The 15,064-nt window shown below is 38.5% G+C and overlaps 1 protein-coding gene across 2 annotated transcripts in view; it reads right to left on the bottom strand.

Moving 5' to 3' along the window:
- SLC38A1 (solute carrier family 38 member 1) overlaps positions 1-15,064 on the bottom strand; it is a 78,775-nt gene that overhangs the window by 7,672 nt on the left and 56,039 nt on the right. For both annotated transcript variants that reach the window (XM_070789232.1, XM_019960741.2), the window contains exons 6-16: positions 13,551-13,624; positions 12,038-12,130; positions 11,626-11,707; positions 10,568-10,650; positions 9,022-9,080; positions 8,786-8,899; positions 7,335-7,414; positions 4,079-4,179; positions 1,578-1,696; positions 881-1,022; positions 692-789 (exon numbers count right to left, since the gene is read on the bottom strand). In XM_070789232.1, coding sequence (XP_070645333.1) covers positions 692-789; positions 881-1,022; positions 1,578-1,696; positions 4,079-4,179; positions 7,335-7,414; positions 8,786-8,899; positions 9,022-9,080; positions 10,568-10,650; positions 11,626-11,707; positions 12,038-12,130; positions 13,551-13,624 — 1,045 coding nt within the window. The remainder of the gene's footprint in view (positions 1-691; positions 790-880; positions 1,023-1,577; positions 1,697-4,078; positions 4,180-7,334; positions 7,415-8,785; positions 8,900-9,021; positions 9,081-10,567; positions 10,651-11,625; positions 11,708-12,037; positions 12,131-13,550; positions 13,625-15,064) is intronic.

Below are 15,064 nucleotides of genomic sequence, written 5' to 3'. Positions count from 1 at the left end.
CACTGGGGTCTGCTGACTCAGGTAACGTTTGTGATTGGAGTGCTCACACTATCTGGGAGGGCGGCTGAGAAGCCTTCTCCAAGGCCAAACATAATGGTGCTCCAGAAGGTACTCATGTAGCAGCCACTTCACCCCTGCTTCCCTCACTGTCTCCAAGTGCACCACCTTCAAGATGCCCTTGAACTTCACCAGACCTGGAAACAAGAATTCCAATATAGAAAGGTAGTTTCTGAATCCGGGTCTGTTGCTTCAAGGCATTTCTGTCAAATTATAAAAAGACTCAATGCTAACTAAGCTGTTTCAATTAAGGCACTGCAGGTTCCCTGGGCTGAAGGATGGAGTTACAGGACCAGGGACTATACAGAAACAGTGGACCGCAGAAAATTTTTGAGTCCCTTTCCACTTCAGATCTTGCTAATGACAAGGCATCACCCTGGAGAGACACAGGATGATCAATGTCTAATTTCTTGGCTGGCCACTCTGACACAAAAGGAGCAGAACCTGAAGATATTTTGAGGGAATGGAGAAGATCCTGATATGACATTTCAAATCTCCCAAATGGGCAAACACTAGTATGGTTGCCTCCTTCTGAGGTCACTGTAAGTACTAGATGATGGAGATGGACTATTTACCTGGCATAGTTCCATGAAAAACAAACCAGAAAAATGAGAGTGGCTGGCATGAGACATACCCAAATTTGTTGAGTTCCCTTGTCTCCATCTTGGCTTGTGATTTTTAAATAAAGAGATGAAGGAAGAATGAAAATAAGCATATTAGCAGATGTAACGCCTGGAAAATAAGAAAAATCGAGGTTATCATTGTGAAAGTTTAACTTTCTAAACAGCTATCATAGAATAAGCAGCAGGTCAGAAAGCCATACCAACGACTCCAAAAATATCCTTCATGGAGGGTATGAAGATCACCAACAAGTTGATAATAACCAGGAGTAGGATGGTCACCAAGACATGACGACATAAATTAAACTTTGTTTTCTTAGCCAGTTCAAATAAAGAAGATCGAACCTGCAGAAAAAGAAAGCAAAAGGTCCTGTCATGCCTCCAGCTTGATGCCTTTCGTGTTTCTCATCAGTTATGGACGGATTGGGGCGTAGGCATTTGGACATGGTCAGTCCACACCTCGTGAGTTTATAGATGGCTTAAACGTCTGACAAACCAGGGGGCTGGACATAAGATGGAAAGTCCTTTTCTTTATGAGTAGGTAGTTTTCTTTTGCAGGGGGCGGGGGGTGGGGGACAGTTTCTATTTAATCTGTGACTGAGCACTCTCTTCTGGTCCTTCTATATTGCCCTGTCTTGGATGACTGGGAGTCAAATAGTCTACCTACATTTCTCTGTAAGGAAGAGGGATAGACTAATCAGAACTGACTCATCCGTCAGAAAGCTACCCTAACTCACTGATACCACTTTCTTTCCAAAGACCTTTGAGATCCTTCCCTGAGGCAGTTTCAATGATGCAGGAATTCCCCACAGCAGCCTTGATCTGCAAGTGGCTCCTGAAGGCAGCACGGAAGAGGAGCCCTCAGCTTTTAGTCAGGTTGCACTGAGGCCTTTTACTCACCGTGAAAAATAACACAGGCACGGTGAGGATGACGGCCATGATGACTGCCAGCCGTACCGTCAGGATAAGGATGTCGTTCTTGCTCTGGTACTTGTGGAGGAGGTCGGACTGCACGCTTTCTAAAATGAGGCGGAATGTGAAAAGGCATTAAAACAAGACAAAAGAATTATCATGGAGTGATGGGTTTCCTGAACCACAAAGGATCTGTAAACTAAAGAAGGCAAGGAAAGCAATGCTCTGGGAACTGAAGTGTCTATTCAACAATTTATAAAGTTGGAGAGCAAAGTCCCCCATGTGAGACATGCCCCACCTGTCCATACCTGCAGCAAAAAGGAGTGTAAGAGTAATCACCAGAAATTACACAGAGTGTAATTTACACTAAACTAAACCTAGGAGTGAGCTGAGGTTAGGCATACCATGTGGCTGAAACACAAAGCCCTTCTTCATCTAGATTCTCTTCAACTTGGTGCCACTCATCCAACAATGCCCATCAGCCTCAGTCTCGCTGAGTGGGCTGCAGGCCACCTCCAGCCTCTTTCAAAGACTTCTGTTATCACTCAACGTCCAAGCAGAAGTGCCCATGGAACTTCACTGCTGCAAGGAACGCATTCTCCTCTTCCAGATACGTTTTCCTCATAAAGCTTATATACCACTTTGAACTTTTTCTTAACACTGAACTTTAGAAAGTGTCACTTCAAAGACAAGCAAAGCTAGAAAAGCAGTCACTGAGCAAGAAAAAGCTCACCCCTGCCCTTTTTTAAAGAATAATTGCTGTTTTTTAAATATTTATTTTTATTTATTTATTTGACCATGTCAGGTCTTAGTTGCTGTGTGTAGAATCTTTAGTTGTGGCATGTGGGACTTAGTTCCCAGACCAGGGATCAAACCCAGGCCCCCTTCATTGGGAGCATGGAGTCTTAGCCACTGGACCACCGAGGAAGGCCCACTCCTGTTTTTTTTTAATCAATGACTATACAGCAGTTAGTTGTAATTTGGATGTGCTCTGGAGAGGAGCTAAGCTCAAGGTCCTTCTACTCTGCCATTTTGTCTCCAACTCAAAAATCCACTCCTTTGACAAGAGATAGTTCCCTTCCCATCTCAAGGTTCAGGGTGTGGAATTCCAGTTCCATTTAATAGTCTGGGCCAGAGATAGGTCTCAATTTTAGAAAAAGGATCCTAGATTATAATAAAAATCTCCTTAGTTCTAATTTCCTTGATTCAAAATTCATAACCATCTAAAAGTAGCTGACCTTTTTTTCTCGCTGCCATCTCTGGGGTCGCACAGAGTCGGACACGACTGAAGCGACTTAGCAGCAGCATCAGCAGCAGCAAGAGTATTGAAAGGTTTTGATATTCTATTCTATGTGGGAAAAAAATGGATTTGCCACAAAAAAATCATAGCTTAAACAAGGCAACAGTGAGACCAGTCAACTAATATTAGGCTCTCTCTCTCTTTCCCTCCCTTTACCCACCCCCAAGCCCTGCAACTCTTCAGGAAACTTGAGAACACCGTCTTTATGCAGAAATTAAATGTGGTATTTATGGATTCATTAGACAATGCTCTTCTCCATTGCTTGTGAAAATGGTAATTAGGGAATTCCCTGAAGGTCCAGTGGTTAGGAGTCAGTGCTTTCACTACCAAAGGCTGGGTTCAATCTCTGGTGGGGGAACTACGGTCTCACAAGCTGTGAGGCTTGTGGTAATGGTAATAATACAACTGTATAATCAGGGAAGCCTTTCCAGGCCGAATTAATCATCTCAAATGTGTTTAAATTTTGAGACATTTGTGTTTATGAAAAAAAGTGCCCCCAAGAAATGTTATTTCATAGAGAATGTAATGTGAAATTTACGTATTCAAATTTAAAACAGCTCCCAAACTGTAATGATAATGAAAGATGTTAAATAAAATTGCAGGATGATTGGAATAGAAGAGGATGAAGGAGCAGTAAGGTAGACTATTCATACAGGGTCAATAAAAGTTACAAATGAAACTTTGTTCTTTTTCAGATTTCATTTAACTCTGTCATTGCTTCATATTAAAGCAAAGCTCCACCTGCTGCTGAACAATCAGGTGTTTTATTATTAATTAACGCACAGTGTCATGAGTGTAGCACTCTACTCTTTCTCACTTTCCAAATCTATCTCTGTCTCTCTTTTCTATTAATGGAAAATGACCCAGTTCACAACAGCAATTAGGAAAGCCTTCACTGATACAGTTCTAAACCTTCCTTAGTAAAGGTGACATGCTTATAAAATGCATTTTTTTTAAGGACAGTATTAGGAGAAAAAATTATGGTAATTATTCTACTGCATAGTCAGCATGAATATGTAAAGGAACCATAGCCATTTGCTTTAAGCAGAAGAAAAGATCAGTAAAATCAATGGATAGATTTGTTGCTTTTGGGGGTTATCACATTGAAATATCAGTACATATTTTGATACTGATTTTTACTAATTTACTTACTAATACCTATATTTAGGTACTGACAGAAGGTACTTACCATAGAATGTCAAGTAGCCAAAAATGGCAGTCAAGAAATACATAACAAACATGGCGAAAAAGGAGATATTTGAAACCATCTGCATCTTTTTCTGTGATCGACTAAAAACAAAGAAAAAGAAATTTGAAAAATTAAAAACCATGTTATTGAATGTAAACACAAATATTAACCCTGAAGAATGGAACTTAACTTTCTTTCTAACAGGCTTGGGCTGACTTGAGCTGCTATAATTACCCCCAGTAATTACAGCAAATATGCCAGTTTCCAATAACTTTCTTTACACTGATTGGGTATTGAGAGAGAAAGAGCCATGGAACAAACAATGCCTTGAATGTTCTTCCTCATTCTTTTGGAAGAATATTGAGTTCTCATCTGAAGGGCAGAGAGTGTTTTTTTAACATGTGTTTGATACTATCTCCACACTCAGGACACACAGGAAAAAGGCAGAATAAGTTCCAATGCTGTTTCCTTGGCTCCAGAGATCAGGCACTGAGCTAGAATTTGACTGGGAGTTCTGTCACTAAAGCTGCTATTTAAGGTCTGATTTTCCCCATCGAATAGCCTCAGGGAGGGTTTCCCAGGTGGCTCAGTGGGTAAAGAATTCACCTGCAATGCAGGAGATACTGGTTCCATCCCTGGGTCGGGAAGATCCCCTGGAGGAGGGCATGGCCACCCGCTCCAGTATTCTTGTCTGGAAAATCCCATAGACAGAGAAGCCTGCAGACTGAAGTCCACAGGGATGCAAGGAGTCAGACTTGACTGAAGCGACTAAGCACGCATGCACTCACACAGCCTCAGGGAAGCCTGTATGTCTTCACAGCAATGAGTGCCCAGAAACTCACAGCTGGGATAATGAAACGCTTTCTCTTTCTCTCCTAGGTCAAGTTTATCTTGGGAGTTTGCATGAACCTCTAAGTTTCTTTAGCTGCCCAAACAATTAATCTCCAAGACTTGTACTCAAGAGTAGGCCACCAAGAAGCAGGACATTTGACTGTGTTATAACAGAAGTATGGAACACAAGACAAATTGAGAAGTACCCACATAAGACAACTACAAACTAAAAGCAGAACTATTAAGTTTAAAAGATGCCAAAGATATCTTTTAATTATCTTATGTTTAAAAATATCTTAAATATAAGATCATAAAGTAGGACTAATGTATGCAAAGATAGGTAGATGTAAATACTTCAAAACTTAGTCATGAATCAATTTAAAATGAAAGAGGAACAATCATGAGTGAATTCAATCCTGAGTAACATCATCTTTCTTTCAAAATGGAAATAGATAACTATATTGTATATCTTTTCTGAGCTTAAGACTATGCCATGATGCCTATTTCAAGAAACAAGAAAAATGTCAAACAATCTACCCTGACACCTAAAGAAACTAGAAAAAGAAGAACAAAGTCCAAAGTCAGTGTAAGAAAGGAAATAAAAATGAGTGGAATAAATAAAATAGAAACTAAAAAGATAACAGAAAGGATCAATGAAACTAAGAACTGATTCTTTGAAAAGACAAACACAATTGACAAACCTTTAGCTAGGCTTACAGAGAAAAAAAGACAGAAGGCCCTGATAAATAAAATCAGACACAGAAGAGAGTAAGTACCAACAGACACCATCGAAATACAAGAGACTACAAGGGAGTATTATGAAAGTTATATGCCAACACACTGGACAACCTAGAAGAAACGGACAAACACTTAGAATCATATAACCTTTCAAGACTGAATCATGAAGAAACGGAAAATATGAATAGACCCATCACTAGTACAGAGACTGAAGTGGTCTTCAAAAACCTCTGGAAGAACAGAAGTCTAGGACCAGAGGACTTCACTGGTGAATTCTACCAAACATTCAAAGATTTAATACCTATCCTTTGCAAACTCTTCCAAAAATCTGAAGAGAAGGGAATGGTTCGTAACATGTTATGAGGCCAAAATCTTTGTGATACCAAAACCAGACAAAGAAAACACAAAAAAGGAAAATTGCTGGCTAATATCTCTGATGAATATAGATGTAAAAATCCTCAACAAAATATCAGCAATGACAAACCGACAGCAAACATCACTCTAAATGATGAAAAATGGAAGCTATCCCTCTAAAATGAGGAAGAGGACAAGGATGCCCACTCTTACCACTCTTATTCAGCCTAATAGCAGAAGTCCTAGCCAGAGCAATTAGGGAAGAAAAAAAATAAAGAGCATCCAAATTGGAAAGAAGAAAGTAAAACTGTCACTATTTGCAGGTGACATCATTTTATACACCGAAAACCCTGAAGACTCCACCAAAAAACTATTAGAGATAATAAACAAGTACAGTAAAGTTGCAAGGTACAAAAATCACACAAAAATCTGCCATGTTTCTATATGCTAACAATGAGAGAACAGAAAGAGAAATTAAGAAAACAATCCACTTATAAATGCAACAAAAAGAATAAAATATCTAGGAGTAAATTTACAAGGATGTAGCTACAGAGAATAGAGTCGTGGTTACCAGCAGGGAAAGGGAAGAGGGAGGACGAAATGGGTAAAGGAGATCCACTGTATGGTGACGGATGGAAACTATATTTTTGTGAGCAGGACGTAGTGTGTATGGAAGTAGAAATATCAGGTTGTACACATGAAACCTATATAAGTTGTAAACCAGTTATCTCAAAAAAGAGACTATGACATGATAAATATTTTTATGTAGAAAGTCTGATAATAAGAGAGGCTAAGAAGAGAACCCATTAGGGAATTCATAAGCAGTCCTTCCATTTTCTTTAGAAGAGCAATCAAAAACAAATCCATAATCACTGTAATAGTTGAAAATGAACAACAATATTCTTCTGTCCAGTTTGTGGTCTTAAAACATTCATTTCTTCATGCCTGTTTTACCAGCCTCCAACTAAACCAAAAGGCAAATCATATACAATGTATTCAGTGGTTCACAGATGAATCTGAAGATTACCATTATTCATTTGCAAACTAATCACAAGTGATATAAAGCAACACAAACACTTGAACTCTCTTGAGTAACACAGTATTTGAAAAACCAAATTAATAAGAAAAAGCCCACATAATAAATGCTTTTTATACATTTATGGACAAAATATACTGCAGGTTTGTGTCTTGCTCAAGAATGACAAAGTAAATGTTGAAGCTGGGCTATGGAAGTTCATGATATGAGTCCATTTATTTTGATACAGCACTTGCCTATTAATGAGGGGCTGTAAAATGATTCAGTTTGAAAAAAAAAATTAAACAAATCTCTTACTCTTTAAGTTCACTGTAAATTGGCAGGACCGACGGGTGGCAGACAAAAGCAAACGCAATTGTTGGTAAAGCGTACACGGTCTATTTGGGAGGAAAAAATAAACGTTACGGAAAGGCATTTTACCATAAAAACTGTATTGCTCCAGTATTTCTGAGCTGCCTTTTTATCTGACAGCCCTTCAGAATCCTTGGATTATTTGGTTATTAGGGGAGCTTTGGTATCTAAAATAGGAGCAGCTTTTCTAAGACAGCTTATCTAGCTTGAGCCATTATGCACTTGGCAGAGAGGGGTTTTACAGCCAAGCTCACCTACGCTGTATTTTACGTTCCCCAGGCGTTGCATCACCTGTATTAATGTGGCACTAGCTGGTTACAAGCACTTTCCTCTGTTATTTCACTGAGTCCCCACAATCCTGAGACAGACCAGCACTGTTCTCCTGGCTCCCTCCAAGACAGGCAAGGCAACACAGCCAGAACATGCACCTTCGTTTCACTGCTCTCTGCTTTATAAGGGGTGCATCAGTCAGACTTAAATATGGATCTAAAAAGAAAATGACTTTCTTAAAAGAAAACTACTTCACTACTTTAGGGTACCTTTCAGAGTTAAAAGACAGCAGGTGACAGATCAAACTAAATTAGTTTAATAGAAAAAGATAATTCAAGATAGTAACTTCTTATGCAAAAAGAAGCTGGCAGAGAAGAAGGGAAAAGTAACATTTCTCATGCTATAATTTTGCCCAAGCAAGGTATCAGGCACATTCTAAGAAACCCTGTAAGATACACAATAGAGTCATCATTTTACAAATGGGGTTGACAATTTGCCTGAGAATTCAAATCCAAGCCTGACTGTCTCCATAGTCTACCCTTCCCCAATATGTCGTATGAATGTTCCTGAAGTGCCAATTTGTGGTGGGGTCTATATTTCAACTGTGCAAGCTGGGGAAGTTTGAGGTGTTCCTTTCTGTCAGCACGAGACAGAAGCAGTGAGCTGTGGGATGGGGATGGGTGGGAGGGGGGCTCAAAGGGAAGGCGTAGACACATATCAGGACTGATTCAAGTTGTACGGCAGAAATCCACACAACATTGTAAAGGAAGTATCCTCCTATTAAAAAATTAGTTTTAAGAAAAGAAGAAACAGTGGGCTAAGGATGTTATTAATTTGTTTTTAAAGAACTATAAGAAATAGCAGAGCTGAGATAATTGTGCAGAAAGAGCTTTTCACAGAGAATACTTTAGGTTGTCCTACACTAAACTGGGTAAAGGGGAGCATGAAGTACACCATCTGTATATTTCTTCAAGGTCATTAAATGGACTGTGGCATTTGAAACCTGTGGTACCCTGTTCCTTTGAGAATCAACGCATCAAAGACAGTTTAATTAAAACAAGTTTAAGAAACACAATGTCCTTTGTAAAAACACCCCTATTTTTATATCTAAAGGACAAGAAACTTACCTTTGAATTAAAGGTAACATATTTTGGCGTACACATGTCCGGATTTGTTGAATTAGGAATTGTTGAATTTAGCTCTGGAACAGTACAGGTAATTTTAAATTTCTTGTAGATAACCTGGCATTAAAAAAAAAAAGGAGAAACAATCAAACTTTGTCAAATAAAGCCCAGTAATGCGTAATTATTACGTAGCATCGTACTATGGCAAAACCAGGCCAACCATTTCAACCAGCACTTACCACAATTAGGAAAAAAACCATACAGCTCAAGGAAAATCCACTAGTATAGCCAAGATAACCTAAAAAGAGTTTAAAGAATTATTATTTTATCCATCACCTCTTTCAATGCATTATTTCAAGCACAGTTTAGGGTTCCAATAATATCCATACATGCTAATATGAATATAAGATTTTCTATTTGATAGGGCTATCTTATTTGGCAAAAAATGGTGACTTTAAATTAAAACAATACAGTAGTATGTGCTTTGATTCCAGTTCTTCCTGACACACTAGAGAATGCAGATTTTCAGAGTCCAGGGGAAAAGAGCCTCCCAAATTTGGCTATCGGTCTCTGCTGCCGTATTCTAATGAATTCCTACAGCCAAATCCATTTACTCCTTGATCCACTCAATAGTTCTTGATTATGTACCTATTGTGTACATACTGAATATGCACAGAAGAGATGAAGTGATTTCTAGGGATAAACTGAGCACCCAAGGCACTCGACCTTGTTCCCCTTAGAATGCCTGGGAGATCTCTGAGCACCATAAGCTCCAGAAAGGCAGAGTTAAGTGGTCTCTGGGGGCTGCACGGTGCTCACCTCTGGGGGAGAAGAGTCCTTCTCCACTAGCATGAAAAAGAGCTATGTATACACAGAAAAGCTTAAACAGAGACTCAGAAACCAGAAAATTAAGTAGCTTTAAAGAAAAAATCCACTTATAGGTCTAAAAGAACAGCTACAGAGGTGTGGTAAGAACTTGAGATGTCTGCCTCGAATGAGCCCAGAATTATAAGGAAATGCATTTCAGTGCCATTAGACTGGATAGAGGTCTGGCTGCATTATTTCACACATGAAATTTTCATAACATCAGGGATTCTTGTCTCCAAATATAAGCACACATGCAAAAATGTCAAAGCCAAGTGGATATGGCTTAGTGATCATCTACCACTTTTCACTTCTCTCTCTCCCTTCAGTGAGGCAAATCATTGAGACTGGTTAGACTCTGATCGTTTAAGACTGATTCATAATATCAATTTTTGCCTGTTCAGTACTCAGTCCTGACTGACTCTTTGCAACCCCATGGACTGCCAGGCTTCCCTGTCCTTCACCATCTCCTGGAGCTTGCTCAAACTCATGTCCGTTGAGTTGGGGATGCCATCCACCCATCTTGTCCTCTGTGGTCCCCTTCTCCTCTGGGTAAAAATATAAGCCACTTTCTGTCTTGGTATTAGCTATGAAATTCTGTCCATCTAAACAATCAGAATGTGTAAGACCTTCTATGAGGAGAATTCCATTTTTTGGACTTTGGACTTTTAGACAGAGCATTTTCTGCTGCTGGCCCCAGGACCCCCTTTACCCTTCCATGGCTTAGAAGAGGGACTGCTTACAAAGTCACATATGAGCCAGTGTTTTTAATCCCCTATTAAAGTCATGCCTCATTAATACTTACAATTTATTATTCAATCTTTACCCTGCAAGTCAAAGTAGGGAGCAAAGTTGTTTGTTTTTATTAGGTTTCTGATTCATCTGAGTGCTATAGAGACTGTGATAAAAGCAAGATCTTACCTAAGTTCTTCAAGAGACACAGAGGGAGAATTATGCCAAAGGTAACGACCACCACCAGCAGGCGGCCATCCACGTACCAGGCTCTGAAAGGCATTGAAGCAGATAGCCATATTTTCTTAGAAAGCGACTTTTTTTTCTCACAAGGAAAATTTCACAATATTTTTAAAAATTAAAAAAAAATTTTTTTAATGGTAATTATTATTCGATTTTATCCAAACACTTTAAGCCAACCACTAATCATTTACTATCATCTGTCTCTCCATGTGACCGAGGAAGAGATACTTCTTTCCCCCTGCTCTCCCCCACTGGCTATGTGTGCCATTCCTCTGAATTATTTATATGACTTCAAAGCTGAATGCACACATTACGTTTTGTCAAATTACAACTTGTCTTATCAATTATTTAAAGAGAAAGTTCCTTTTTGCTTGGCTTGGTGAATATCGTCAAAAAATAAGCCACCACAGGTAGGCATTGCTTACTCCCTAATCGCTTGTATTTGACCTTGAATCCTGATGCTAGAACACTAGGCACTCTGGTTTCTACAATTCTCCCTTGAAAGAAGACAGAGAAACTAAGACTAATAAGAACTGTTGAACAAGAGGTAGTCAAAACACAGCAGTGTGCCAAATGCAGAGGCAACATTTTCCAAGGTTGGCTACATCTTTAACGAGGTTGGCTCATGTCAATTCTGCTCCCAAAATGTTCTGTCTTTTCTTTAAGGAAGAATTTTGGGTCTTAATTTTGCATGTTCTATTTCTGCATTAGAAATACTCCATATCTGTTCTATTTCAGAGAAACTAGATGTCGATTTCAAGCTCTTGGGAAGTTGCAGGACTTAGCGTCTATAGCACGGCTGATGAATCTATCTTTTAAATGCTCAGATTCAAACGGTTCTCCTTGCTTCCTTCATTTATAAACCCCTAGAAACAACAAACCAAGAAAAAACAGCCTAGGGAAAATTCTGTTCCTGCAGTCTTCATAAAACAAAAACTTAGGTTATTAGCCCTCATTTCAATTAAAAACATTTTAGTTATCTTTTAAACAACAGTCTAACTTACGAAAATTCCTCTTCTTTTCCCATTAGAAATTTTATGGCAGAAGGTAGCTCATTTTTTACTATGAAGAGGTAGCTCAGCATTGCTAGAAGAAAATGAGAACATTTTTAGAAAGGAGATACTGAGGCTCATGTTGCAAGCTATACAAAGATGACCAGACTGTCTCTAGGCTAACCTTCAGTAGGACATAAAGATGGCTGTAGACACTGTCCAAGTACCCTGGTTGTAAGTGTAACTGGTTGTAAGTGACTACTGTCTCTGCTTCACTTTCATTGCACAATTTTAGCAATGAGAATTGCTAAATTGTGTTAAAATTGAATTGTGTTAAAATTCATGTGGCCACCCAACCACTAAGATTAGAAAAAATAGTAATAACATTCACAACTTTAATGTATAGAAAAAACAATCTTTTTACCTCCAGTGTTCTGTAGGGAGGTGGCTCCAAAGATGACAAGTTTCCCTGTGGTACCAAAGACCTGTTCTCCCAGCTTTTCATAAACCATGCAGCCTGTTTAAAAAACCATAGATGAGAACAGAAAAAGTGATGAGTTCCCTACATTAAAAATAGCCAAGATTTCACCATTCTCTTGAATATTCCCCAAGTTACTGTGTCTTTATCAAAAATCATATACATAGTCTTCTTGGCTTTGTAAGGATTAAGGCATTCTCATTACAAAACAAAAACAACTTGTTGACTTTTAAAAATGTCAGACATGAGCACCATTTTTTTTTTTTCAGGTTGGCTACAAAACATTACAAGTAAATGATTAGGTCATAAGCCTTATTTTTATTTTAATTATCTCAAAAATTTCCCTACTTTACTTGGGGGGAAAGTCCCACTCTAATTTTATTCTCAGGTCTGGTGTATATCATTAAAATAAAAATTTGTTTTAAAAATAAAAACCCTGATGGCTGGGAAGAAAGGTTTCTTTTGAATGAATTACCTGAACTGATGAGGCTAACAAGGAATAATAATATTCCAACAATGCCTTGTGGGTTCTAAATATAATAACATAAAAACATGTAATAACCACGACATTAGAATTTTGATCTTTATTTCAGAGATTTGACACTCACAAAAAAAAGCAGCAGATAATTCTTTCGAGAGAATAATTTGGCTATAGCAAAATTCTAAAGTCTTCAACTGGCTCATCTCAACAAATATTAAAATGTTAAACCATTCATTAAAAAAATGGGTTTATGCTTCTTTTGTAACAGTTCAGCTCACATTTTTCAAAAGGTTCACAGAAAGAAATTGGGTTAGACTATAATTAAACTTCTGTTTATTCTTTCATAAGACTGATGTTTAAACTAGACAATGGTTAGATCCACAGTTTATTACAAAATGTTCCAGTTAAATGGAGTCATCTATATACAGTAATGGTTGGCCAATGTGGTTTTAGCTAACGTAAAAGTCAAAGTATTACAAACATAATCCAGTGTCCCAGGAATAGAAAATAAACATGTCAGGTATTACACTGCCCAGAGAACTTAAGGTCCTTTCACAGCACACTGACGCCCACATCGCTTGGGAGTCACATTTTCTCCTTGGAATATGCACAAAAGAGAATGAAAGCTCTGTTTACTTTTAAAACCTTGGAGCCTATAATATAAAAGCATGGGATCCTTGGTCTGAATTTATAAACACTTGAGGAAAAACCAAGGTCTTTAAAATGAAGTCATCTTAAACTAGAAAAGCAAGTATATTTGAGGGTTCTCTTTAAATTGCAATGTTATTTGCTTACTATTCATAACAAGCTCATTTATATGTTCCTGTATCTACTAAGTAAATACCACTATAGGTCTTCCAGCGACAACAGGTCAAAGTACTGCTTTTCTTTAATAAACAAGTTGTTGAACAGGGAGAGTATCATTTGTTCAAAATGTCACTGTGAGAATTTATCACTTTGGCTTTACAAACAGCTTACCTGTTTCCTTTGAACAGATCAACAGCAGGTTGATTGAATATATAGACAGCAGTGTTACTGAAGTCAAAAGTACCCTAAAGCAAAGAAAATAAGTCTTGTGATAACTATAAAGACTCTGACCTTAAAATGTAGAAAGGCCAAGGCTGATTAATAGGTTAACACTATTCACTGATAGAATCCAAATACTGGAACCTATTAGTCACACCCTCCTTAACATCTTCAATAAAAATGTTCTACCAAGTAAAGAATTGCTCATTGGACTGTAACTCCAAGAATTCAAATCTTTTACATAATTCTAAGCTTAAATATAAATGGCACTCTGGAATCATTTCAATTGAGGTGACTTTTAAAACAACATTGTGAAAGAAAGCTTTTGTGGTCTATGGTACACTTTCTGTGACATCTGAGTGAGGAGGTGTGAGAAGGGAGGGGTGGGGGCTGGGAGAGTAAGGCATGAAACGACCTTTAGGTCAGTGACGTGACTTTGGGCACCTTTCTTGAGGTCTCTCATTCCTAGACTCCTTGCCTATAATATAAAGGCAAATGGTGTCTAGGGTTCTTTCCATCTATTTATTCTATGGCTATTTTTGAATAAATAAATTAAACCACTGAGATAATTCACTTTTTTTTTTTTTTTTGCTCCCAGTGTCTCTTAAAAGAACCTCCTTTAATGGATGGGAAAATTCTGACAATCATCTGTAATGAAAAGACTTTGTTGAATGATGAACTCATGTTTTTGTTTTAGTACATCTGGCTCATTGCCGAACCTTCCTCAAGAAAAAGCACAGTTAAAAATGATGTGGGAGATGACACAGTTCGGAATCATTTGGTTAAAACAGACATAAGAATTGAAAATAAAGCTTATTTAATAATAAGAACAAAATTCCAGTCTCCTAGATGAAACCATTCACTTCCTGATGTTGGGAAAAATGTCCCGGAAACAAGGCATTTGTGCAATTGATTCCATGTCTGAGTAGTTAAGGCAATTATTTTTCTGGCAAGGACTGTTGGGCAGTGCTTGGCACCTTGTGCAGTTCTCTCTGCAAGGGCCTCCTCCCAGACCTCTTCACATCCCATGCGCCTGCTGAACCCCTGCTCAACTGCCACCTCCTCAGGGGCCTTCCCTTGCCCCAGGCAGAAAGACAGCTTCTTAGCTTTCCCCTGTCTTGCAGCATTTTGTTTCGCCTATGTTTCAACCACGGGGAGATAAATGGGGGAGCAAAGACAGTCAAGGGCAGAGAAGATGAACGGCCAGAGACTGGCCAGGAAACATAAGAGAGTGACAGGGCTCAGCAGAGGTAAAACAAATACTGGGAGAAAGATCAGAAAACCTAACCCTTTGGGTGAAGGTACAACTGACCAGCTAATAAAGGGGAATGTATGTATGACTGTAAGGAAGGGCATCTGGATATGTATTGACTCAGATCTCGGAGGAAGAGGGTGAATAAGAGGGTAAGTCCCTTATTACTTATTCTGGTTGAGGGACATGAAAAGCTGAGAGCAAGCTTTTATTA

The sequence above is a fragment of the Bos indicus genome, chromosome 5 (assembly GCF_029378745.1).
Source record: "Bos indicus isolate NIAB-ARS_2022 breed Sahiwal x Tharparkar chromosome 5, NIAB-ARS_B.indTharparkar_mat_pri_1.0, whole genome shotgun sequence".
In the NCBI taxonomy this organism is placed as follows: domain Eukaryota; kingdom Metazoa; phylum Chordata; class Mammalia; order Artiodactyla; family Bovidae; genus Bos; species Bos indicus.
The sequence above is the reverse complement of the archived record's forward strand: the minus strand, read 5'-3'. Positions and strand labels throughout refer to the sequence as shown.